The sequence below is a fragment of the Lepisosteus oculatus genome, chromosome 19 (genome assembly GCF_040954835.1).
Source record: "Lepisosteus oculatus isolate fLepOcu1 chromosome 19, fLepOcu1.hap2, whole genome shotgun sequence".
Classification (NCBI taxonomy): domain Eukaryota; kingdom Metazoa; phylum Chordata; class Actinopteri; order Semionotiformes; family Lepisosteidae; genus Lepisosteus; species Lepisosteus oculatus.
Window position 1 is genome coordinate 15,306,874 of NC_090714.1, and position 24,565 is coordinate 15,331,438.

General features: G+C 48.3%; 2 protein-coding genes and 1 long non-coding RNA gene across 5 annotated transcripts; 1 reads left to right on the forward strand and 2 right to left on the reverse strand.

Annotated features, from left to right (window-relative positions):
- Nucleotides 1-822: 822 nt before the first annotated feature.
- Nucleotides 823-8,564, reverse strand: LOC102682795 (ITPRIP like 2). The gene has a single exon (XM_015360587.2). The coding sequence runs from the start codon at nucleotides 7,991-7,993 to the stop codon at nucleotides 6,512-6,514; it is 1,482 nt and encodes a 493-aa protein (XP_015216073.2). The 5' UTR covers nucleotides 7,994-8,564; the 3' UTR covers nucleotides 823-6,511.
- Nucleotides 8,565-10,776: 2,212 nt separating this feature from the next.
- LOC107079008 (uncharacterized) lies at nucleotides 10,777-12,334 on the forward strand. Its single transcript, XR_011182691.1, has 3 exons — nucleotides 10,777-10,957; nucleotides 11,056-11,131; nucleotides 11,960-12,334. It is a non-coding gene; the product is annotated as an uncharacterized lncRNA (long non-coding RNA).
- A 918-nt stretch (nucleotides 12,335-13,252) lies between these two features.
- On the reverse strand, nucleotides 13,253-23,906 carry notum2 (notum pectinacetylesterase 2). Of its 3 annotated transcripts, none has more exons than XM_015360099.2 (12): nucleotides 22,660-23,906; nucleotides 20,291-20,591; nucleotides 19,818-19,870; nucleotides 19,190-19,285; nucleotides 18,908-18,968; nucleotides 18,274-18,344; nucleotides 17,971-18,073; nucleotides 17,673-17,861; nucleotides 16,594-16,706; nucleotides 15,824-15,971; nucleotides 15,428-15,475; nucleotides 13,253-15,151 (listed from the first exon to the last, which is right to left on the reverse strand). In XM_015360099.2, exons 2-12 carry the CDS (start codon nucleotides 20,572-20,574, stop codon nucleotides 14,845-14,847), a joined length of 1,473 nt encoding a protein of 490 aa, XP_015215585.2. In that variant the 5' UTR covers nucleotides 20,575-20,591; nucleotides 22,660-23,906; the 3' UTR covers nucleotides 13,253-14,844. The 3 variants fall into 3 exon arrangements, with proteins under 3 accessions (XP_015215585.2, XP_015215586.2, XP_015215584.2); XM_015360100.2 differs by lacking the exon at nucleotides 22,660-23,906 and adding an exon at nucleotides 21,177-21,389 and having other exon boundaries at nucleotides 16,606-16,706; XM_015360098.2 differs by lacking the exon at nucleotides 22,660-23,906 and adding an exon at nucleotides 21,177-21,389.
- Between the last annotated feature and the right edge of the window lie 659 nt (nucleotides 23,907-24,565).

Below are 24,565 nucleotides of genomic sequence, written 5' to 3' on the forward strand. Positions count from 1 at the left end.
CTGGGCCAGTGCATTTGCAGGTTTTCATTCCAGCCTCATCTCTTAACAACCTAAATCAGCTCAATACTGGCTCATTACTGGACCATTCTACCAACTGCTCCCAGCTCTTAAGATGCTGCTGCTTTAGAGAGACCTGGAAAACATGCAGACACACCAGTCCTCCAGGACCAGGTCTGTCCACCCCTTGTGTAGCGCATAATGACTGTCCAGGTCTGTGTGGTAATTACAGTCCAATCCAGTAATCCAGTCCAGTGTATTTAAGACAGTCCAATCTAGTAATGACCATACACTCCATTAATGACAGTCTGGTCAAGTCAGTCTAGTGCATAATGATAGTGCAGTTCAATGTGCTAATTGCAAGCCAATCCAGTAATGACAGTACAGTAATGATAGTCCAGTCAACACAGTCTAGTGTGTACAGACAGTCCACTTCAGTGTGGTAATTTCAGTCCAATCTAGTAATACAGTGCATTGCATTCAAGATCTAGTGACAACTACAGCCCAATAATGACAATCCAGTCAAGAGAGTCTAGTTCAGTTCAGTAATAGCAGTCCAATCTGGTAAAGACAGACCAGTCGAATCACGAGTTCCTACAGAAGGGCACTGCCACAGCTTCCTGGGTGCAGCCCAGCTGAGTTAACCTCAGAGAACTCATGGGCTTGCCACCACAGCTAGTGCTCATACATGGAAGGAGATGTAGAAATCCCCAGAGAACATTGCACGGTGCTTGTTATTGTGTAATGCTTTTAACATGTACTCAGAAAGCAAACATTGCGATACTGCCCCCAAGCAAAATTCTGTAAATTAAGACAAAGGGAATGTGGCTTTTGGAATGCATTTATTATGGGTTTTTTTAAATGTGCAATGCTCCTATACATAAATACATATGCATTATTAAACAGAAAGTGCCCAGACATTTTTTCTCAACAGCTGGCAAAACAAAATGTAAAACCCAGCCTAAACTGGAATGCACAAAACAGACACAATAACACTGTCCTGAAAACAGCTTCTGTCAAAAATCCTTCACAAAACTGGACTTAGCTGCAGTCGAGATAGCTGGGCTTTGACATTATGAGGACTCACAGGCACAGAGGACTGGATCCTGCTGGGCCTCTTGAACCCAGCACCTGCTTGAGGAAGACAACATGCAGCCAGTTCAATAAAACATTTGCTCAATGAAGCCACCAGTAACACAAGGTGGGACAGAGAGCGCTGCACCTCTGCAGAAGTGGATCCCAGCCTGCTGCGACTGAGGCGTAACTGCTTCGGCTGCCTTTGGTATATGTTTGTGTTGCCACCCTGCACTTACAACTATAAAAAAAAATAAATTAAAAAAAATAAATAAACGCGACGTGTAGCAGAACCCTTGTAAGTTCCATCTCCATAATGTCGACAAATAAAAAAAGAAATAAAACATTTTTTAATATAAAAATAAGAGTGAACCCAGACATGAGAATCCTTCAGTCAGAATGTTTCCTTTGTTTTTTTCAAGTCTTTGATCGCCATGTGGCCAGTGAAGCTCTCGTGATGTGGCACATAATGGGCAGACCACTGCAGCCAGGCACATTAACACTGCTCGTGTCACACAGGCTGCTTAGACTAGAATTCTGCAGCATTAGCCATAATTTGGTAATCATCTTTAAATTTGCATTGCAATCTCTCGAATGTACCATGTGCCTCCATCGAAGAGCGCTAATGCTTCCTTATGCAGTATATAAACACCTATAGATTTCTCTCGGCTCTGATATCTGTGTAACGCAACTTTCAGAAAGAATGTATTAGTATTGGTGAGTCTCCTTTGAAGTCTGGCTTAGCTACAGATCATGAATGTGTTTGCATTTTTCTCTTTAGGTTTCATACATGCTGGTGGAGGGAAATGCCAGACCCAAGGGGGAACTAAGTATTGTTGCTATTGCTGGAAAGGAATTAGAATATAAGGACACAAAAAGAAGGTTACAGATGACAAGAGGCAATTTGGCTGATCTAATCAGTCCAAGGATCCTGAAAGAAGCCAAGATAATAGCTTCAACCACACGGCTGGGTAGTTCGTTCTGAAGGCAGGCTGGCTGCACTTGATTTTAAATGCGCAATGAGCAATGCTCTGTGCACTGCTTACACATACTATAGTTTCTACTGGTGTGGAAACATTTTAAGGAAAAGGACATTTCTAGAGAGAAATGAGCTAGGTCAAGCAACAATGCGTTATAGAACGATTGTCTATTTTCTGTCTCAAATTCTGAATTAAGATTCAAACTCCATGCTGCTCCATCAGTGTGTGTTGTGCAGGTCCCCCACACTGCAACATTTGCAACTGGGGAATTTCCAGAACTGTCTTGAAAACAGAGTTCCTGTTTGTGGGCCTCAGTCCTAAACATTTTAACCCTTTGTCTGCTCAAGCAGTAGCTTTAGACATGTTCACCAAAAGAGGCCAGTTTCTTGTATGGGAGAATAAGGACGCCATATTTTCTCAGTGTTCAGTGAAGATTCAGCTAGAGGAACCTGCAGTTAATATGTTTTTTGTCCTAAATTCTGTTCTCCAAGAGGAACAACTGAATGGAATTAACTGAAATTCCAGTCCAGTCAGCTTTGCTCCTAGGAGCATTTTGCTGTTTATCAGCCTTCTGTGGATAATCCCTGGAGGCATGGGTTCAAATCCCACTCAGGTCAGAGGCCAGATGCCAGAGGTCAGAAGAGTTTGGTTACTGCGGTCATCCCATTTGCCCCATGTGGCCAACTTTCCTCCAGGTGGCTCTTCTTACCAAAACTTAACTGAAACACATGGGACTTCAGCTGCTATTTCTTCACTGTAAAGGAACTTCAGTTTAAATGCACATGAACCACACCAGACTGAGCCTTATAGCTGATACTCAAGGAAAGTGCAAATGCACAGCTTATAGTACTGAACAGAAAATGTGTTTGTCCCTCTCTTAGAAAGCTTTATCACAGCATTAGAATGCCTGTTTCAGTTGAAGTCTGAAGTTGCACCCAGATACAGGCCTATGAGTTACTTGCACAACGTGACTCACTGGAAATGGTTGATCTGCTATTAACTCCTTGAAGGCAGAAGGGAAAACAGCACAATCATGAGGCTGAGGGACCATCGAGGAGAACTTCAGACACAACAGAAGAAGCTGGGAGAGGTTCGCTCATCTTGTGGAATTGCTCTCTCTGGCCAGCCGTCAGCCAGACTCCCACAATGGGCCTCTTGATGCTGACAGTGGGAGGAGAGACTGATATTGGTCTTGAGAGCCTTTTTGCTGTCAGCACATGACCGGGTGATTCAGTGATTCATACCAGCAAACTAGAATACAGAATGACTATTCATCATTTTAAAACTAGGGTTGCTGAAGGCACAGAGCATGACTTTCTGTTTCAGATACTTGTTTAAATATACCACTTATAATGCTAACTGCTACTATCATAGACATGATTATCTGTTAACGTTTCTCCCTTGCTCATCAGAAGAGTGCCAGTGGCAAACTTCAGGTTAATTTGAGAGTGCCATTTTTTTAAAATGTCAGCTCTCCAAGTTCCTCAGCCTGCTTCCTTTTTACTAATCTGCAAGACCAACTATGCAGCACACTAAAAAACAGCACAGCTGAAGGCATTCTGAGTTTCTCAAACACGGGCGTGGATCATGTCTTTTGGATTTAAAAGCTTTGAATCTGTCATCAGGGCATAACGGCTTATTCAAGTACATTCTGACCAGCTCAGAAGCAAGGCTAGACCTGAGTTATCACGTACTGTATATTAAGCCAATTCACTTGCACAGCAGCCTCTGTTATGATAACTGATGCAAAATGAATGCCATTCCAATCCGCAGTGGTTGAATGAGCTCTTTAACCAGAAGCAATTAAACAAAACTTCTGCCATTTTTTTTTTATGGCTACTCTGCACAGGAGCTGCTTGACTGATGCAAAGATTTTATCCAGATCCCCACCAGTATAAGCTAAAGCACGACCTCAGAGAGAAAGTATCGTCCCCGTGGTGACGACCGCTAAGGTGTGTGCCTGCAGGTTGCTGCACACTGACAGGACCTTCGGCTTGCTCCGCCCGTGTCTGATCACACACAGCAGCTGGCTGCACGAGCTTTCTCCCGTTCCCTCTACAGGGTCGTTAGGACAACATGTCACTGAGTCAGTAAAATGTGTCAAATGATTTCTTCCCGGCAAATCAATAATATTGTGCGATGTTCACTAATTGTTGCAGAGATTTAACACATAATAGCATTTAGAAAGGCATCAATTTGTCTTGAGTGCAAGTATCCAAGGCCATACAGTCATCCTGTATGATGCACTAGGAAAAACAATTCAAATGCTTGGCAATAGTTCTTACTTCCGAACATGCACATAAATCTTGCATAACCATGTACCCATGAAACAGTATGTCAATGCTGCGCTGCTATAGTCACACAGCCGGATGAAAACAGGTATGAAATGCTCGTCGCTTCACAAGGACGGCTCAGCTATGCCACTTGTATTCTGCGGTACCGGGAGGGTACGAGACAGATTCATGTCCCTGCCCCTGACTCAGTCACACCGCAGTGATCGATGTGGTTTTAAAGACAGGGATGATGAGCACACTTCTCCCCACTGAAGTGTCAGATTGCACTGACAGCCACAAGAGCAGGCAACTGCAATGTCTCAAGGCACCTCGCTGACTCATCCAGACATCTGTCTCAAGCCCACTCCCAGATAAACCCTGATTAAATGCCCACGTGGGCAGGCCTCTTCACAGAGACCTGGCCAGTGACGCTCCTGTACTGGCGTTTGTTTGTTTCTTTGGTGAGCAAATCCATTTTTAGAAAACCAAATTCCTCTGGTATCAACTACTTCCCAGACAACTGCTAAGAAGAATTCCTACACACAATTTCCGCTTCCCACCTCCAGGGCTCGAAATCTGACTCAGACGCATCGGGGCTCTACGGCCTGGCTCTGTAACTGCCGTCCCCGTTCAGACAGAGCCCAGTCGCCTCAGCTCTGACATGAGTCACGCTGACATGAGCAAGCCGTGGAAACATTTACTTCTGGGCCTTCGTCCTCAGATACAGTAACATCTCTCACTGTGTGAGGGGTGTGAAGCAGAGGCCTTTGTGCTTCCTGCGGTTTTACAGGTGAGAGACATCACTGTTCAGAGGTCCTCCAGATGATCACAGTCTGTGAATGGTATTTGCATGGACTCCATGTGATAGCAGTCTATTCTTCTGGCACTATTCTATTTTCATGCCAGCTGACTCAGATACAGCATTCAGAGCCATGCAGCATGTTTCTGCATTTCTGCCCTTCAGAGGTTTTTTAGTGCAAAGAATTTCTTGAGTCATTAGGGCAGCTCTCCTTGCAAACTGACCGCAGTGTGAGTGTTCTTGCTCATGTCTCAAGATTGCACTTCCTATTACAGTGAACTGCATGAAGATCCTGACAAGGAACTTTTGAAATACTCAGTCTTTTGTGTACCATTTTCACTGGATCACGTCCTGTATCTCTGTTGTAACACAGTGAAAAATAAGCTACCTGTAGTACAATTACCAGCATGTATTGCTGCTGTCGAATTCTATCTGTAATGTACAAGTTTCCTTTTCAATTCCCCTGTGCTACAGCATGCACACCCAGCCTTACACATGGATCAGGTTATTTTCAAAGCCCTTTGGTCTTGATCATAGTTTGCTCAGACTATTTTGAGGTTAAGAAAACAGTTTAAGTAACAAATCAGCACCAAAAACAGTCAGTCTCGTACCAGATTTCCCAAGTTGCTTCTATTTTCCTACAAAAGGCCATTTTTGATTCCATTCGCCCTGGAAATCAAGAAACCGGACAGGATGAATATTCTCCAGTGAGGAAACTGTTGGCAGAGATGGAAGTTTGTGAAATCTGAAATAACAGCAAAGGTTACAGAGATGTTCCTGGCTCTCAGGCATTTCAAACAGAGTGCAGCTCCTCCGTAATATTAGACTGGCACAGACCCGGTGGGCACCAGCAGGCTCTGACCCGCAGAGTCCGGGTCAAAAGAGTCGGGTCGCAGCCACGAGCTGGTGATCCCAGGGGGGATTTCTGTGGTGCAGGTGTGGGGTTGGTAAATGCAACTCCCATTGCAGAGCAACTGTAGACATTTCAGATACATAGCCCTTGTCTTAAATGTACTGATGAATCCGTATCAGCAAAAAATGCTGAATATTGCTGCTTAGGTCAAGTAGAAGAAACAATCATATAAAATCCCGCACCAGGCACTGGCATAACTGCAACACCCTACATTGCATAAAACCCGAACCGGCTGCCATTTCCTATGCAATGGGAACCTTAGTCTCATCCCTGCAGGACCTTCAGCCCCCCGAAACAGAACAGTGAAGCTTTCTTGATCTTCTGCCCCTGCCATATCCCACATCAGCAGTATTTCTCTAGGCTAGATAACCTCTGCAGAAACACGTCCCGCTTCAAGAGCAGCCAGAGACTCAAAGTGAGCCTGTTGCACGGCCTCGGGTTCGAGACATCCCTTCTTAAGCCAGTCGGGGGGGGGCTATTCCGCCTCCAGGTGCTTACAGTGCATACCTCTGCCAGGGACGTCCCGCTGAGGCCGGCCCAGGCGGATAAGCCGGTGAAGGTGGGTCCAGGAGTAGGCTAGCCGAGCCGCCACCAGCTCCAGAACAGCTGGGTCGAACCCGGCCAGGAGGTTGGAGGCCGGGGCGTCCTTGAAGGGCTTGGGCAGGGCAAGGGAGTCGGGCAGCAGCCCCGGGTCGCCTCCCAGAAAGAGGTGCCCCAGGTGGCCCCGGTGCAGGCTCTCCCGCAGGCCGCGCAGCAGCTCCTCCATCCTGTCCAGCAGGCGGCGCTCCTCCCAGGCCTCGGGGGGGCTGGCGAGCAGCAGATGCAGCCAGGCGGTCTTCAGGGCGTAGGAGGAGAGCACGGCCCGCCACTGCGCTGTGCCCTGGCTGTCGAGCGCCTGGCCGCTCAGGTCCCGCACCGCCTTGAGGATCTGGAGGCACTTCAGGTGGCAGGAGCCGGCCGGCACCCTGGCCTTCAGCCAGCCCAGCAGCCGCTGCTCCTGCCTGGGGAAGTACGGCGTCCACAGGGCCTCCTGCCGGGAGCCCCGCGCCGCCGCCGCCGCCGCCACCAGGTAGGCGCCCTCGCCCAGCGGCAGGGCGGGGATGAGGCGCACGCCCATGGAGATGTGGCAGCAGACGTAGTCGGAGCGCGGGGTGAGGCGCAGCAGCACGCGGTCCTCGCTCAGCGACAGGCCGAGGGAGCAGCGCTGCTCGAAGGGGTAGCGGACGGCGCCCAGGCAGCGCTGCACCGTGGGGTAGAACCAGCGCAGGACGGGCGCGGGGCCCAGCTGACAGGCGTCTCCTCCCGCGGCCGGGCTCAGGAGGCTCTCGGCGAAGACGCGGTGCCGCCGCAGCCATTCCGACCTCCTGGGGGTCTCCAGGCTGCAGAGCGGGGGGCCCCCCTCCTTCCCCGGGCAGCTGCGAGGCTCCAGCTTCAGCCCCCGGGGGAGCCTCAGGGGCACCAGGATGTCGAAGCAGTCGGGGCGCCCCACCTTGTGCTCCTCGTAGGCGCTGCCGATCTGGATGAAGTCGCCGCGGAACGCCAGCGCGGACTCGGGCGGGAGCTCGGCGCGGCCCGCCCTCACCAGCTCGCTCACCAGCTTGGCCACGTGGGCCTTGCTATGGCCCAGGACGTGGGGGGACAGGCGCACCTGCCGCTCGTAATAGCTCTCCAGCAGCTCCCTCCTGGAAGGGCCGGCTCTGGGGGTCACGTCGGGGGGCTCCCTGCACCCCCTTCTTCTCTGGCCCTGGTAGGACGAGCAGTACCTGATGAAGAAGTAGCACAGGGAGAAGGCCAGGGCGAATTTGAGCAGCGAGAGGACCCCAAGAGCTCTGTCGGGGCAGCCCTCGGGCCCCGGGTCCGGGCCTCTGCGCAGGGCCTGGTGTATGAGCAGCAGGGCTATGAGGACACAGGAGACCAGCAGCCAGAAGACCCTGAGGTTCAGAGTGTAGACGGTCATGCTGGCCAGAGCAGACAGCAGACGGGCAGACAGTGACAGGCAACGTGGGACTATCCCATGGTGACACAGCTCCACGCAGCCCAGACGCCCTGCTCGGTGCTCCCCGCCGAACAGATAGAAGAGAACAGCTCCCCCAGCCTTCCGTCGCCTCTCAGAAAGAGCTGTACTGCAAGCCCTGAAGTTCCTGTTTTCTAGTCGTGGCTCTGAAAGTGATTCTGATGTGCCTCTTGATCCAGAGAGTTTTTCAAAAGTCCCCCCACCTCCGCCTCCAACTTTGTCAGGAAAGCGCAGAGTCCCGGGTATTTAGTTTCTGTCTCTGAGCTCAGAGGAAATACCAAACTCTTAACGAAGAATTTCGGTTTAAAAAAAACAGAGCGGGAGAGAGAGAGAGGGAAGCTGTGAACCTCCAGTGCAGGCTCACTCCCGCCCGCCCTCTTCTCTTAAAGAGACAGCGTCCCGCGTTCATGTCCTGGAAGAGGGATACATAGCCCAGTTGCTCATTCCTCTCACAATGTCACCATTAGGGCTAAACGAAAGTTAGCGTGGATTTTATGGGGAAAAAACATCAGAGGAATTATTGAAATAGGACGCGATGAAAGGACGTTAAGGAGAAAAACACTTGAACCAAAAATAAAGTTTTTTAGGGAGTTGAAAAATTGTAGCTGTTGTGTCATTTTTGTGTATGGCTCAAATATGAATTTCAACTTGCTAAAAAAACAGAGGACAGAGACTTGTGATTCATTCCCGTTCCATTAAGTCACATACGCGATTTACCTGCCAATTGTGCACCTGTCTCTCTACTCAGCTCTTTTTCTGCGTCTAAGGTCTGAGGTCACCTTAGTCAGTCAGACAGACATCTGTCAGGCACAGGAGAAGAGCAGGAATGGAGGAAAGGGAGGGACTGCTTCTCAGTGCAGGCTCTGTGAAGTGTCACTGTAGTAAAGGCAAGGCTCACAAGGACTCAAAAAAGAGCCTGTTTAGAAGTCAGCCGCTCCCCTCTGACCGAGGTATTGCAGAGATTTCCGAGAGCTTGGAGACGGTCTGTTGACTGTTTCTGTTGACCCCTGACCTACCCTCATTGACAATTACAAGATTCCCTCCCCCAGCCACTAGACAGGGCAGCTCTGGCAGCTCAGTAGCACACTGTAAGAACAGTTACACACCAGGGGAGGTCATTTGGCTCGTCTAGCTTGTTTGACAGCTAATTCTTAAGTGATCTCAGGATCTCATCCAGGCAGTTCTTGAAGGAAGACAGAGCATTCTGGTACAAAAACATGACTAGGTAGCTTGTTCCACACTCCCACAACCTTTTGCATAAAGATTTACCCACTCTCCTCAGTTTTTAGCAGAAGACCAGATCACAGTGTTGTGTCACGCCAACCCAGAACTCAGAAGGAGAAAAACGCCAACCAGCATTCTCAGGTTCAAAGCCCAGCAGCATAGCATTGCCACACAGCTACTGGAAACTGACACCTTTCTCTCCTGCAGAATGAGTGGACAGGCCTGCAAGAGATACCAACCTGCTGCTCTGCATGGCAGTGAGTTGGAAATAACCAAAGAGCTGGATGCAGCGAAACCTTGCTGTGGAGAGGACAGGAGGCTGAGCAGGAGTTCAGGTTGAGCACTCCGAGCACAAACACCGATTACAGAACTGACGCCTTGTAGAAGTCGCCTTGCCGAACTCTTGCCACCTAAAAGCCTCTGGCAGCCTCACTGAAAAAGGGCTTCAGCCAGAAATCTGTCTTCACTGACATCACTTCTTTGCAATCCTGCTGCCAGACATCCACTCACACCCCCGATGTCACACTGAAGCTCACAGCGGCAGCAGCTCTTGGCTGGAATCTCAGGCCGCCCCAGGACCACCACCGACACCATGGACTGGCAGGACAGAGGGAAACACTCCAGCTCAGATGATGTCACCTGTGCACACGGTGCTCTGGGAGGAAGTGTATTTATACCTAGCGAGCAGGAAGAAAGGAAGAGCTGGTCCTGGTCTCGCACAGGAAGTAGCAGGGCCCCTATTGTGACTGTGTTCAGACTTGTGGTGCGGCCCTGTGATTTTCCTGGCCCACATTGTTTTACGCGCTGCACTCCTCCACTCCAGAGAGCTCTGCCTTTGTTTAAAGCTTATTGAAGCTGTCAGGACATTTTAAGCTTGTTGTAATCACCGCACTGACATATCACTTCTATTTTCTCCTTCTTTAAAATAACAATGCATCAGAGTTTCTAAATTGGCAGAACCTTGTTTACAATGATGTCTTCTTCCATGTGACCTGTTTTTTTTACTCTAGAAAATGTCTCTGTGACTTCTGCACGATGGAGGACTACAGGGTTTTTTTTTTTTCAGTTAAAACCAAAAAGGCGCAGTAGTTTTGCTCGTTATGGAAAGGAGCTGCATCTGGAATCGTGGGAGTTTGGTCAAGAGGGTGACGTGATACATCAGACTTCTCCGCCAGGTAAGGGACGGACAGGAAAGGAGACAGGAGGGAGAGAGAGAAAACAGAGTGAGAAACGTAGGAGCAAGGGACAGAGAGAAGAGAGGGAAAGGGAAGAGTCACAGAAGGAGACAGGGAGAGAAAATGGCAGACATACAGTACAGGCAAAGGAGGGAGGGCACTGCAAGAGGGAGGAAGCCTGCCAACAGAAAGCAAGTTCAAATTGTTTTCCTAACAGTCCCACAGTCAACGGTCCAGACAGAAAGGATGATGTAACCGGTAGTTTGGCGAGGGGAGGAGGCAGGAAGTGTGTGTGTGTGTGTTTGTGTACGTTTCTGAACTCCTTGTACTTCTGTACCCTGATTGCAGCGTGAGAAGCATGATGTCGACTCTTTGCTTAAGCTGTCGAAGTGAGTTTGTTTCTTAAATGATCATTTTCTAGAACCGTTAAGTCTGTAGCACTCATACCACACGATATAACGGGGATCCGTGGTCGCTTGGATAAGAAGAAAAGCTGCCTCATCTCTGGGTGTGTGTTTGTGTGAGGAGCTTATGGGCTTATGATTTGCACTGGTTTTGACTTGGTCTTCTTTGCTTATATTTTATCTCACTGTGCCACACCTCTAGCTGATTTGTCATGTGTTTACGAAGATTTCACTGTGATTTAACGCTCTGCACTGTCAGCTCGCCTTGGTACGCCACGGTAAGCATTTCTATGGTCTAAAATATAATGCAGGTATCACTTAGTGCTAAGCACATCAGCAAAACACTACACTGAACTGTGCAGCACCCTCCCAGTTGCCTCTCAGTGATGTCCTTAAAGAGCTCTGACAGAGCAGCCTCTTGCTGTGTAACTGCAGTTCCAGGGGAAACCGTGGCTTTAAGCTCTGTGTGACCACTGAACAGCACTGGCTGCATCAGCAGAGTGGTGACACTTAGGCTCGGGAACTGTGCCTGCGTGCTGGAAGGTTGCCGGTCAATATCCCGGGGCCGGCAGAGGAATCCTACTCCGTTGGGCCCCTGAGCAAGGCCCTTACCCCCTAACCCCAACTATAAATGGGTGACCCTGCGCTCTGACCCCCAGCTTCTCTCCCTGCCTGTGTGTCTCATGGAGAGCAAGCTGGGGTATGCAAAAAGACAAATTCCCAATACAAGAAATTGTATATGGCCAATAAAGGGACTTTATCACAGGTGGAGATAAGCTCTTCCCGTCTGTGTAATGTGCTGCCTGCTGACAGGTGAGTGGGAGTGTGACAGAGCATGAGTTACAGCTATTTCCTAAGAACCTGAAGGAGTGCAGCACTGAAAGCCTTCCCTGGCGAAAGCTCGTCATCTTGTACGGGTTACAATGCTAGAACTGACTGCTTGTCTTCTGACTCACACTCTCTGTTTCTCCAGCTGTTTATTGGACAGCCGGAGTCCCTCAAAGTCCCGGCAAAGACAGCACCCATGTGCAAAATGTGACATGTCTCAATGCATGTGTACTTGAACATGTAAAGTGCTTGTTCTGTTGCTTGTTCATGTTTTATAGGCAGTCCAGGCTGGTGTGGCCCTTGGGAAGACAGGACAGGGCTAACCTCTGACCTCTGACCCCCTCAGAGCGTCAGGCCATGGGAAAATGCATTTCTGTTCAACACAGCCTGGACCCAGGAAGGGAAGACAAGGCAGCAGGGTCCTATAACCCTGTGTATTTTACTCCACTTGCACACTGAAATCTGATGTGATACTGGAGCCTGACAGCCGAGAAGCTCAATTGCGGAACTTGCAAAGAAAACACTTATTACTTTACTGCATTTGGTTGGCAGGTGCGTGGGTTGAGAAACAACTGAAAAAGCATCCTTTCGGTTGCATGTTTTGGTTTCTATTAAACCATTAGTTTTAAAATAAGCACGGCATGGCTTACTTAAAAAAAATGAAACGGTATTTCATACTTCCCGAAAAACACGTATCACTTCTGACGGGTGCATTATGTGAAGCAACGTATATTAACATTTTTTTTTCTAAAACAAAATTAATATGCTTTCTCATGATACTAATGTCCATTTTCATTTCAGAACAAAACATTTTCTGGTTTCTCCACTTCTATAGCTTTCCTCTCATTCTCAGGCCCAAAAACAAGTTCTTATCTTATGCAAAAAACCGGAGAGCAGTTCGAAAGTTCCCTCTAGTGCCCAACACAAGAATCACAGCCAGACAAAAGTTCAGACATCCCAACGGAGATGCTGCAAGTTCTGTTCTTCAATCGCACAACAGGTCTCACAGCAGCTCACAAGCAGATGGTGTGCGATGTGTGTGATAATTCAAAGCATTTGTAGAGTAATGCACATTCGCGTGGTTGGGTAGTGACGCAACATGATTTCTGCGCAGAAATGGACCGTTTGTGTTATCTATAGGTCAGACAACACCGTTCTAACTGGACTGTTAAGCAACAGTTGGATAAATATAAATGCTGATGTGAAAATGCTGTGCTTCTGTGCAGGCCTAGGGAAGAGGTAGACTTCTGAATAATAAATAATTCATAATAATTCCTTACACTTATATAGCACTTTTCTGGACACTCAAAGCGCTTTACAGGCAATGGGGATCCTCTCCAGGACACCAGGGTAACACCCCTACTCTTTTCAAGAAACGCCCTGGGATTTTAATGACCGCAGAGAGTCAGGACCACTGACACCTCTTCCAGCAGCAACCTTAGTTTATCCCCAGGAGGTCTCCCGTCCAGGTACTCACCAGGCTCACACCTGCTGAGCTGCAGCGGCCTGCCAGTTGTGAGTTGCAGGGTGATAAAATACAACAATTTACTGATATAAAATATGTGGCTCAATTTTTAGAGTATAGATTTATTGTATATACTGTACATGACGAAATATTATAGAGTAAGAATAAGCAGCATGTAGGTGGACACAGCAGTCACACAGAACGAATAAACCCCAACAAGACCAGTTTCCCCACCAGTGCTTAAGACTGCTGTATAGCCATCTCTAGGTAGCAAGTTGTTTCCACAGGACTCTGGGGTTGACACACATTTGGTGCTAATACCAGTTTCAAGAACGCTCTCTGCGGAAATCTTCTTTAAGTGGTTCTTGCACCCAAAACAAATATCTTCGTTTGCCTAGTGCCCTCCAGAATCTGTCCATCTTTCCCACCGAGAGTTTCCCACTCTGTTGTCTGTCCAGAGAGCTGGATGTGAATGTCATTTTTCAGAGCACACACACGTATCGCAATTCAAAACTTGCAAGCAACAATCACAAAAAGCAGTATACATAGCATATATAGTAATAATACAGTACATTTATTCTCTCATTACTGGAGTTGAAATCGTACGTCTAAAAAGACCAGACAAATTTACACAATAAAATTAAAACTCCTCGCGAGTCTTCAAGAACTGAACCCATTGCTTATAACAAGTATCGCACACTTCAAATCGCTACATTTCTCATATTGCTAACTTAATCAAATCCCAAGACCTTATCTATAGGGTTTATGATCTCCTGCCCACATCAAAGTTCCCTTGGCTTTGCATCTGAATACCATGCAACAACTGAGTGACAGTAACCAGGCTGAGTGACAGACCTAGAAAGTTTCCTGCTAATTCAGTAATAAACAGGAATTTCAAACCACACCATCAAGCATAATTAATGGATATATATAAATAAATATTCAAATATTTCTACCTTCCTATGTACAGTATTATGTATCAGTGGTGGCAGTCAGTGAAAAGTATAAACTTGACAATTAAAAAGTAAAATAGAGAGAGATCATGATGTCTCCCTCATTCCTCTCCTGAAATCACAGTCAATGCACAGTAAATGATGTTGCAGCACTACAGAAGAACTTAGTAACTTTTACCACTAACACAGAGAGCACACAGAATCTACAAGTGGAAGTGGTGGTCTTGTGAACCTATTAGGTGTTAATCCAGCATCCACAGTTAATTTATAATCTACCTGTTCACCTGGGGCTCCTGGATACCTTTCAGGTCCAAAAGATACTTCTTCACTTGTTTTCTGACTCTTGGAATTGCACAGAGATACACAGCTCGAACATAAGGCAGACCGACATCTTATACTGTAGTTTCACTAGGCAGGTTAAGTACAAACACAAGTCTTTTTCGTTATCTGATTCAGCCCAGCTTGTAGAATTTGCTCAGAACAGAGACGCAGCTAACTGGGACCAGTACAAGGCAAGGGGCGATCTATCCGACAAGTCCAAGAGTGACTTGCTCTAATAGCGCAGTGAAATAATCACGGGTTACAACGTCTAACGCTGGAGTAGAGTGGAATGCTGAGGGGCCAAAGTGGAGATCAGAGGTAGATCTGTTTTGTTGCGTTTCATTAGATTACATCGTAAGATGACTCCCCACCCCCTTATAACAGCACCGCCGGCCGTCACTGCTCCCAGACCACACGGCAGCTTCTAGCCCCCACTGCTGACCATGCCTGCCTGGTGGCTGGCCTCCCCAGGGAGGTCCAGGCCTACCTGCTGCAGGTCCAGGCCCAAGCTCACGAGGACCTGCAGCAGGCTGAGCTCCTGCTGGGTGGTCTGGTCCAGCAGGGCGGGGCAGGTGGGGTTGCACTGGGGCCACTGGCAGCTGTCGATGAGGTGATAGGGGCAGCCCTTGACGGGCGCCTTGCCGTTCCGGCTGGCATCCTGGAGGCTCTTGTCCCAGCACTGCAGGGCACGGGAGAGGGAGGTGCCCTTGATCTGGAAATCCATCCAGTTCCTGCAGGGGGCAGGGGGAGAGAAGGGCAAGATGCGCCGTCAGCAGCATGTGGCGAAAGCCCCCAGAATTCAGTTCAGTGTTTCAGACGACTGGAGATCATCATACCTGATCCCCAAAACAACCCCTCTGCCCTCCCCTTCCCAACCCAGGAGGAGCGCAACAGTGTGGAATGCGGATGACAGGCAGAATGTGTTGAGATAAACGATCTGCCCTGAAACAGCTACATGAGCTCACCCTCATTCAACCGCAGGACAGCCACGTCGCGAGGGGCCTTACCGTTTAGTGATCAACGTGTGGGACAGGCACGAAGGAGCAAAGACCGCCCTGAAAGACATTGCCACCACTATCAGCACACTGGCAGCCAGTGCAGCGCTAGGTTATTCAAAAACACAACACCGTCTTTGTAGCTCATCCACTCTGACATTGCACTTACAGTACAAGGATACCCCTTCCCATAATGTCCATTATGAGCCAGATTTAGTCTATCTGGCACTAACTCTTTCCCCAGAGCTGTAATTAAACTAAAGACTAATGGTTGAATTGATTGTCCTCTGACTGAGAGGGAATTATAGATTACGTTGAACGTTGAACGTCCCCTATCTACAGCGCGTGAAGAGCATGTTCCTCGCGAGAGGAAACGAGGAGCCCGAGGCCGGGCGGACTCGGACTCACGTCACGTCCCGCAGGGAGCTCTTCAGCTCGCGGCCCAGGCCCTGGATGTAGGCCCACTGGTGCTCGGACAGAGGCCGGCCCCCCAGGAAGATGTCCTCCACCCGCAGCTGCTCCTCGTCGAAGAGCCACTGCACCACGAACAGGGGAGCTGTGGGGAGACGCACACAGCTCCGCCAAGGCCTTGACACAAGTGCGGAGGAGGACGGCGCAGTGGCCGGCACTCCTGCCTCACGGCGCAGGGGCTCTGGGTTCGATTCCTGACCTGTGCTCTCTGCGTGGAGCTGGTATGTTCTCCCCGTGTTCAAGTGGGTTTCCTTCAGGTGCTCCGGTTTCCCCCCCCCACATACACACACAGTCCAGAGACACACTGGTAGGCTAATTGGCCACTGGGGAAATTGGAAATTGTCTCGGGTGCGAGTGCGTGTGTGTTTTGTGTCTGTATCTGTGTGTGCTCTGCGACGGACTGGTGTCCTGTTCAGGTGGTATCCTGCCTTGCCCCCCCCTTGCTTGCCGGGATAGTCTCCGGCTCTCTCGCGGCTCCGAATAGGAAGAGGCAGTCAGAAAACAGAGCCGTGGAAGTTCGAAGGAAACTTAACTCGGCCAGAAACCAAACCTGTAGGGCAGGGCACCCGATTCTTCACGTGCAAAAGCGTGGCCGCAAAAACAAATCTCAAAGCTTCGACTTGACTCTCCTTTAAGGACGAGCGGCTCTGAGTGAGTTATGATCTGGTGCAAGTCATGGAAGCCCGCGGCGTGTTTTTACGGCTCACCAGGAGACTCACGGGTCAAAGAAGAATACAGCTTAGGTCCGAAGAAGCACCTCCACTCCTCGCCCTTCTTGAACTGCTGCCGACACTTCTCGGGGATGATGCCATTCCACAGCCTGAGAGAACACGCCGGGATCAGAGTGTTACAGCCCTGCGCAAACACCTGTTCTCCCCAGGACTGTGGCACTGTGGCGCAATCCCCTTCAATTCAGATGGAGTCACGTGTCGGTTATACCTCTTAATAAAATTTTTTACACTAAATATAGCCTCTTACATGGTAAATCATCACAAGGCGCATGAGCAAATGAGTCACAAGACATAAAACAGCAAATGAAAGAGAATTGGGAAGAAGGCTTCAAGACAGGATTTACAGTAAGCATGCTGACTTTGCAAGGTCTGATATGGATGATCTGGGAAGCCAGGGTTGAAGCAACAGAAGGGAGGAGCGAGGTCTTGTAGCACGTGGAAGTTTACATGGGGAACTGAAAGAAAGCCTGGAGTTTGAGAGGCACGAATGTCAAGGCCTTAACCCCATGATGCATGTGACATAGATTGTCCTGTTCATTCAGCTTAATATGTTAGTAAACCAAAAGAGGCATCACTGTCAAAAGAGGTCTGTGGGTGCTGCACTTTACATCCCTGTCTGTTCCAGATCATTTACTCCAAAATGAACCAGATATGATTATCATCCTTCAGGCCAAAATGAATCTGCAGGAACTCATACGCTAATGAGTTGTGATCTCGTGGCCGTGAGAATGCCAACAGACAGTGACAGTGAATCTCCCTACACTGACACAGAGCTTGCACTTAATGTGCTTCCTGTTGAAGCCTCTGTGACTCCCTCAACTCTTTCCACTACAAATATTATTATTATTGCTTTGTATGTTTTCCTCAAGGCTCCTGTTCCCAGCCTGGGATATAAATATGTCTCAGTGTTTGTTTTCAGTCCTACCAGGCACATGACTCTGCTAACAGAACCACAAAGGTGAGCAATGGTATTTCACAACAGCACGCTGCCACGCTGTGACCCGACTGCAGCTTGCCAGGATAGTGCCAGGGGGGCAGGGGGCTGTGGGCACTACCTGAGGCCTTTCTTGATGGCGTCAGTGGGCGTGCAGGAAGCGTTGTCGGGGCACTCCTGGGCTCTCGCCTGCTTGCTCTCCAGAAACCAGCCGGAATCCACCAGGCCTCGCACCTGAGCCTCGGTCCCCAGCTGCGCCAGGAGACTGGACACCTTCTCGATGTTCAGCAGGACGCCCGTCGCCCCGGCGCTGAGAGACAGGAGGGGAGAGCGGATTTTGTTTGCGAGATTCAGTTGCCCAACAGCAACACGCAGGACTGGCAGAACTCTGTGAGATGGGAAGTGGACAAGGAGCTCACCTGGTGCCAGCCAGCATGACCACCTTGGCCTGTTTGATCCCTTTGGAAACCAGGTCTTTAATCACCTCCCGGATGATCAGGGAACCCATGAAGGCATATTCAACTGGAAGACACAGGACACTGAGCTTGCATTCGACTTCAGATCAGAGGGCAGGTTTTCTACCAGCAGGAAAGCAGAGGTAAAAAACCCTTGGAAGAGGAAGAGGAGAAGGATCCGAAGAGGAAGATGAAAGACACCAAGAGCATCCCCCAGTCCTGAATCCAGGATCTGAGTTTTGCCAGGAGACGGAGGTCTTACAGTACCTGGCTCCTTTCCTTGGCCCGTCTTTGAGGAGGTGCCACTCCACACGTCACTGGAGCAGTAGGGGATGAACCTGAGAGACGAGCCGTCACTGTCATCCAGATCACCCAGAAATATACTACCGGCTGCCCTACTTACAGTACTTGTACACAAGCCAGATACTAGGGAGATGAAAATCTGAAAGCAAGGCACTTAAATAAGCATCTAAATGCTCAACGACAAATCAATCCCCGTTTTACTGAAAAGTATTCACTGAATTTTCACACCACTTACCTGCTCCTTATAATGGACCCCCTGCTAAAGACAGAATGATCAAACACAAAGAGACAGAACACTGGTTGCAGACTTTATGCTTTCATGATCACAGCCTAAAGAGAGCAGAATGCTATTTGTGCACAGCTTCGTTTCCATCCCAAAATTTACTAAGAATATCTTACGAATATTTTATCACCATACGGGGCATGAAAAAAAAAACCAGACTGGACTAGTACAGTTGGTGAATCTCCATTTTTAAAGCCCCAAAGAACAAGGGAAAAGCAAGGTGCGTCACAAATTTATTTCAGTTCCGAGCGCAAGCACTTGTATGACTCTGTATTCGGCCAGCGAAAGCAAACAGATTTGCAGATAAGCTCTTACACCGTGTTGGCGTTCCACCAGTGGGGGTTCTCATCTGCCTCGGAGGATAGAATCCCGCTTCCTGGAAAACCACGGAGGACAATCAGATGAAAGCCAGACTATCAATGTAGCTGCAAAAACACATTCAAATGCAATGATCTATGTGCGGCAGGACAGTGACACAGCATGCTTGCTGTATTATTAAAATACGACCCAGGGGGGCACTGGCTGGGTCTGGTTCAATAGTTACCCAGGGTAACTATTGAACTATTACCCAATAGTTACCCAGGGTCAGGGCTGTACCTTTACGCGATTGTGGCCATTCCGATGAGCTCATGAGACGAGGGATATTTTTGTATCTTGAATCGCAGGTCTCTTTGTTATAGCAGCACCAGCCACCTAAAAATAAGACCCTAATATCAGCCACAGATAACTGTAAAGGGAGATCCCATTAGCCTTTCGCCCAGGACTGGAGAGAATGTGATGAGATTATCTGAGGCATGCATGCCCCTGAAGTCCTGCAGGGAACCTCGCTGTCTTGTATATACAGTTAGTCTTTGCAACTACTTAAATTCAATTCCATTATTAAGACATTAGATCCATAGTGTGGCTGCAGAAATCATCTTGTGTAATTAAATAATGACTTTGTCCTGACTCATCAAACTCAGGACGCTCATAGAGAAAAGCAGGAGAAGGAAGTTAAGGTGTTTTACACCATAGTAGCACTGTAGGAGTCCAGACAGGACTCAGTCATCGGCAGGAGTATATTAAAAAGCTACTGGCATGAAATAGAGGCAATTAAAGAAATAAAACCAGGATGTTTTTTTTATACATAACAGAGTCTCAAGGCTTTTCGGACTCTGCACGGGGTAACCCTTAGGAAGTTTATCACCTCACTCAAACTTGAAAGAAGAAATTAAAGAATTCTCACCTTCTAAAAATATCAGCCACCGTTTGCTTCCTTTGCACTCTCTCAGGTAAAATCTGGGCAGAACGAGAAAAAATGGATCAGGATCCCAAACGGTAAAAACTAATTTTTCACACAAAGACATTGATTACTAAAACGCCGGCAGCTATTCTTAATCTATAAACAGCACTTCGTCTAGTTAATGGTATGCAAAGGGAGAAGACAAGCCTGGGAAGAAAACTGCATTTCCCAAAAATAATAATTGAAGACGGCAAGGGGCACAGCCTGGAGGTAATCTAGCAACCTCCAGGCTGCAGTCTGTTTCCGAGCTCTCTGATTCATAAAGATAGATAGATAAGTCTTCATTGATCCCGAAGGGAAATTGATGCGCTCATATGAACATGCAGAGGAAGCCAACTACAGATCATGGCAGCGAATGACCAGAAACAGACAGCAGCACAGCATGGAAGAACGTGGCGCCGTCCGGATCGCCTCACCCTGCTGCTGTCCCGTCGTTACAGGTGACCTGGGCGTTCTTCAGGAAGTGCAGGTTCATGTCCTCGCTGGGCTTCTGGGTCTGGGGGGTCTTCAGGTCCTTACCAACCTGCGTGGACCCCCACTGAGCCGGGAGGGGATCGTCCTCGGGGCGCCCAGGAGCAGCCTCCCCCACCGGGGTTCCTGTCTTTCGGGGGGCCTTGCCGCTGGGCTTGGGGCCGCGGCTGTTCTGGGAAACAGCCACACCCAGCAGAAGCAGGAAAGCTGCACGGCCCAGAGAATTCATCGCAAAGCTCCGCGTGTCTGTGGATGAGAAGAGAACAATCTGGAGGAATTTTTCAGAGGAATGCTACCCTCAGAAGAGCCCTTGACCAATGAGACATCCTGTATCTGCACAGAGGAATGAAATGAGTCAACGCTACACATCTTGAAACTTCATCTCAGCTAAGGCATTTCAACACCTGCTTGCCCTTTGTTAGTGACTCACAGATTATTCACAAAGGGAGTTCTAAAGTTAAACATTATTATTTGATTTCATATTAAATGCCTCAGCATCTCAGGACACAGAGAATGGGAAGGGAGGGTTTCACAGGAAAAGAGGGCTAAAACAGCAGAAAACACACGGGAAAAAAGAAACAAAAATACAAAAACGTGAGAAGATCAGAAGCCGTCCTTAGAAATCAGTGTCCAAAGCAGGAGGTTATGTATGGATTCAGACTACAGAAAAAAAGAAGTTTAATAGTCCTAATAGCCACCCAGAAAAACATTCACTGCAGGTCGTAATCCCACAGATAGTCGTGTATATTCCCGGCTCTCTGTAGAATGTCATCCTCATTGTTCCCTTGGACGTGTGGCAAGCATCACACCGCCGGTTTGTGCAGCACGTACCCCAGTCAGGCAGCTCTCCAGGAGATCGCCGGGCGTCGGAGAGCAAGAGCAGCGCTGTGCACACTGTCCCTGGGCAGCAGGGCTGGGAGTGGAGCGAGCTGGGGGCTTGGGGTGGACTTTATAGTGCCACCATATGGATCGCATTTCTCCCTGTTCGCTTTGAGCCGCCGCCAAATCCGGGCGCATGACACGAAGGCAGGCAGGCTGGCTGGCTGGCTGGCGGCGAGGAGAAACGATAACACACGATCTTCTCTCCTGACCGCGGTTCAAGATCCCTCCCCCCTCCCCCCAACACCCACCCCCCACCCTATTCCCTGGCTTCGATTTCATTTAAGCACCTACACGGCTCGCGAGCCCGCAGAGCCCTTTCAGGTGGTGCAGAGCCCCCGGGCCACAATGAATCACCAGTCTCAAAGTCCGTCTGATAGGAGACATGACTCCCTGGTCCTCAGAGGGGTCTCTCCCAGACCTCTGTAGCTGGTCAGAGACATGGGGACTGTGGCAATGCGGACACGCGGGTTCACTCAACGTGCAAAAGCAGTGAGGCACAGCGAACCAACTCCAGATGCTTCATTTCTCTTTTACGGTAACAGTGGTTTCATCCCATCGGCCTCAGGGGGCCGGGTTCAAATCGTGCGGTACCCGGGCAGTGTGGCACAACTGGCTCCATGCTGGGAGGAGGGTGCAATGGGCAGTGAATACCGGGTTCCAGAACATTACCAAACATCTGGCACCACTGGGCGAAAGTGCTCACATTAAATGAAATAATTGTCTTTCATGTTGGCTCCAAATCTATTGAAATTAACATTTCAGCTGAAACCTAACCTTAGATCTTAACAATAATCCGTAAGAGAAAACCGAAGGGTTCTTCTTTATAATTCACAGTACTTTCTACAAAGTATCACAGCTCAGACATGCCACTTTAAATCTGGCAAATCTGATCACTGGATTAAATATTACTTGAGGAAAATGATGCATGCAGACATCAACAGCTTGTGGTGGGTAACTGTATTTCAAGAGTCTATAGAACTGAAATTGTTACATAAGACTGTACTGCATGAGAAATATGTAATTATAATGCTCAACTTTAAATTTCATAGCACTTATGTACTATAATATTTTTAAATTAATACGCTGCTGAGTTTGAGCTTTTATCGTAATTTCTAGACAGATTTGTATCCAAAATATTGTTTACCTTCTGATTTCCAAACGCACCAGATTTATTTAAAGCTAATTGAAAGCATCAGACTGCTATCTGTGCCTTATTATCTCTTAAATCTGAATGCACCACTTTTTGTTTTTGCTATGACAAAAGAGGCATCATTGCAAATGCAAAGACAGGTTTTAAACCTTTTTTTTCAATGTTAGTAGAATTACTTACCTAGTTTTGCTCACCCTTCAGGAACTGTCCACCATTTATTAGGCTTGTTCATTTAGAATGAAACAAAAGAAAGCAAAGGAAGAGCACATTGAGTGCATTTACCTTCAGCCCAGGGGATGAAGCAAAGTTCCCAGCGCAGTCAGGACACTGTCAGGGCTCTGAGGACGCAGAGGCAGGGTATGTGAAACTGTCTCACATGCCTGCAGGATAGTTGCAGGCTGACATGCCGATCAGAAACGGAGATCACGAGCCTGGCCTCTAAAAGTCTCATCAAGGAAATGCACACCATCCACTCACATCAATCAACCCATTAAAGACCCCCGGAGCCAAACGCTCACTGTGTCCCCTGGGGGCCTCGGACTTTGTGTGGCACAGACGCCCACACACTTCCCTTCCCCACTCCAGGTCTGGGGCCCAGGTGCATGGTCTCAATCCAGTCATTTGTTTTTAATTTGCCAGCAGCCAAAACACCCTAAAACTCACAACTGGCAGCCCACTGAAGCTCAGCAGGTGTGAGGCTGGCCAGTACCTGGATGAGAGACCTCCTGGTAAAAACTAAGGAAGGTGCTGGAAGAGGTGTTAGTGGGGCCAGCAGTGTGCTCACCCCACGGTCTGTGTGGGTCCTAATGCCCCAGTATAGAGATGGGGACACTATACTGTAAAAAGGCACCGTCTTTCAGGCGTTTCTTGAAAAGAGCTTCTATGAATTGGGTTCATCACTGTTCTCCTCTCCACTAATAGCTGGTGTGTGGGGAGTGTACTGGTGCACTATGGCTGCTGTTGCATCATCCAGGTGGGTCTCACAGATCTTACAGCATTTGTCATTTTTGGAATAAAGATCGTTGGGTATTGGACAAACGCTCTCGACGGCAGAAGTAGCCACTATGAACCAAAAGCCAACTGCAGGATTCAATTGACTCAGGACACTATTGCAAGGCCTGACGCATACTGCCACACCAAAGGCTAATTCTTCATACCACCACTCCCTTTATGGTCCCTGCCGCTGTGCAACACAAAGTACTGCACCATCCGGAGACTGAAGCTCCACCAGGAAGTGACAGCTTTAACTGGCGGTTCAACAGTTTTCCAAGTAGGCAACAGAACACAGAGCAAAGCAAACTTTTGTCGGGCCACAGGCAGAAACGATACACTCCCAATCTCGGCGTAAACGGGGTTTCCAATTTCTCGCGTCTCGCGGACAGGACCTGCAGGAGCTTTTCATTCTCCTTCACACCCACACCTTTCAAGTGATGCCAGAGAATAGCCATCGATACTTGAAGGAATTTGAAAGAGAAAGTTAAAATTTATTTTAACCCCCACCCCCCAAAAGAAAAAAAATTCAGTGACATTACTTTATAGAATTTGATCTACTGAGCTTAAAAAAGTGTTTTTCTGATAAATCAGATATTTCATCATCCTTCCTCTATTTAGTGGCATGCAAAATACCCATCTGTCTTCCCAGAAACCCACTCAACAATCTGTTTAGCAGATACTTCAAATAGCTGGGGAGTGAAAAATTTGCTGTAAATCTATCAACTTTAAAAAAATTACATACCCAGAATGTTTTTAAGCAAAGGTCTTTGATGGCATTTCTGGCTTCTGGTTTCGACAGATGATGTTTTTTTTTCCAGAACACTGTGATCGCTGGCTACGGCGCGATGTGGATCATTAGGGATAGCCTGGGAGCACTGTAGCCTCACCTTGGCCTGGGAGACACTTGAACCCTCTTTACTGTACACTACTGTAAGTCACTGATGTCCTTGCCACTGGACACTGTTTGGCAACATCTTAAAATCAAAGGAACCAGCAGACTTGATGCGTTTTCCTGTTGTTCGATACAGATCTCTATACAGTCTGCGACCAGGGTGGTCTGGGCTGCCTGTCTGCTGTGCATGTGTGTCATTACTACCGTATGTTGGAGGGCGAAAAGGGGCATTTCCGAGACCAGCGCAGCTAACAGCCTCAATACACACCAGAATGCAGTGAATTATAATAGTGAACTATAATA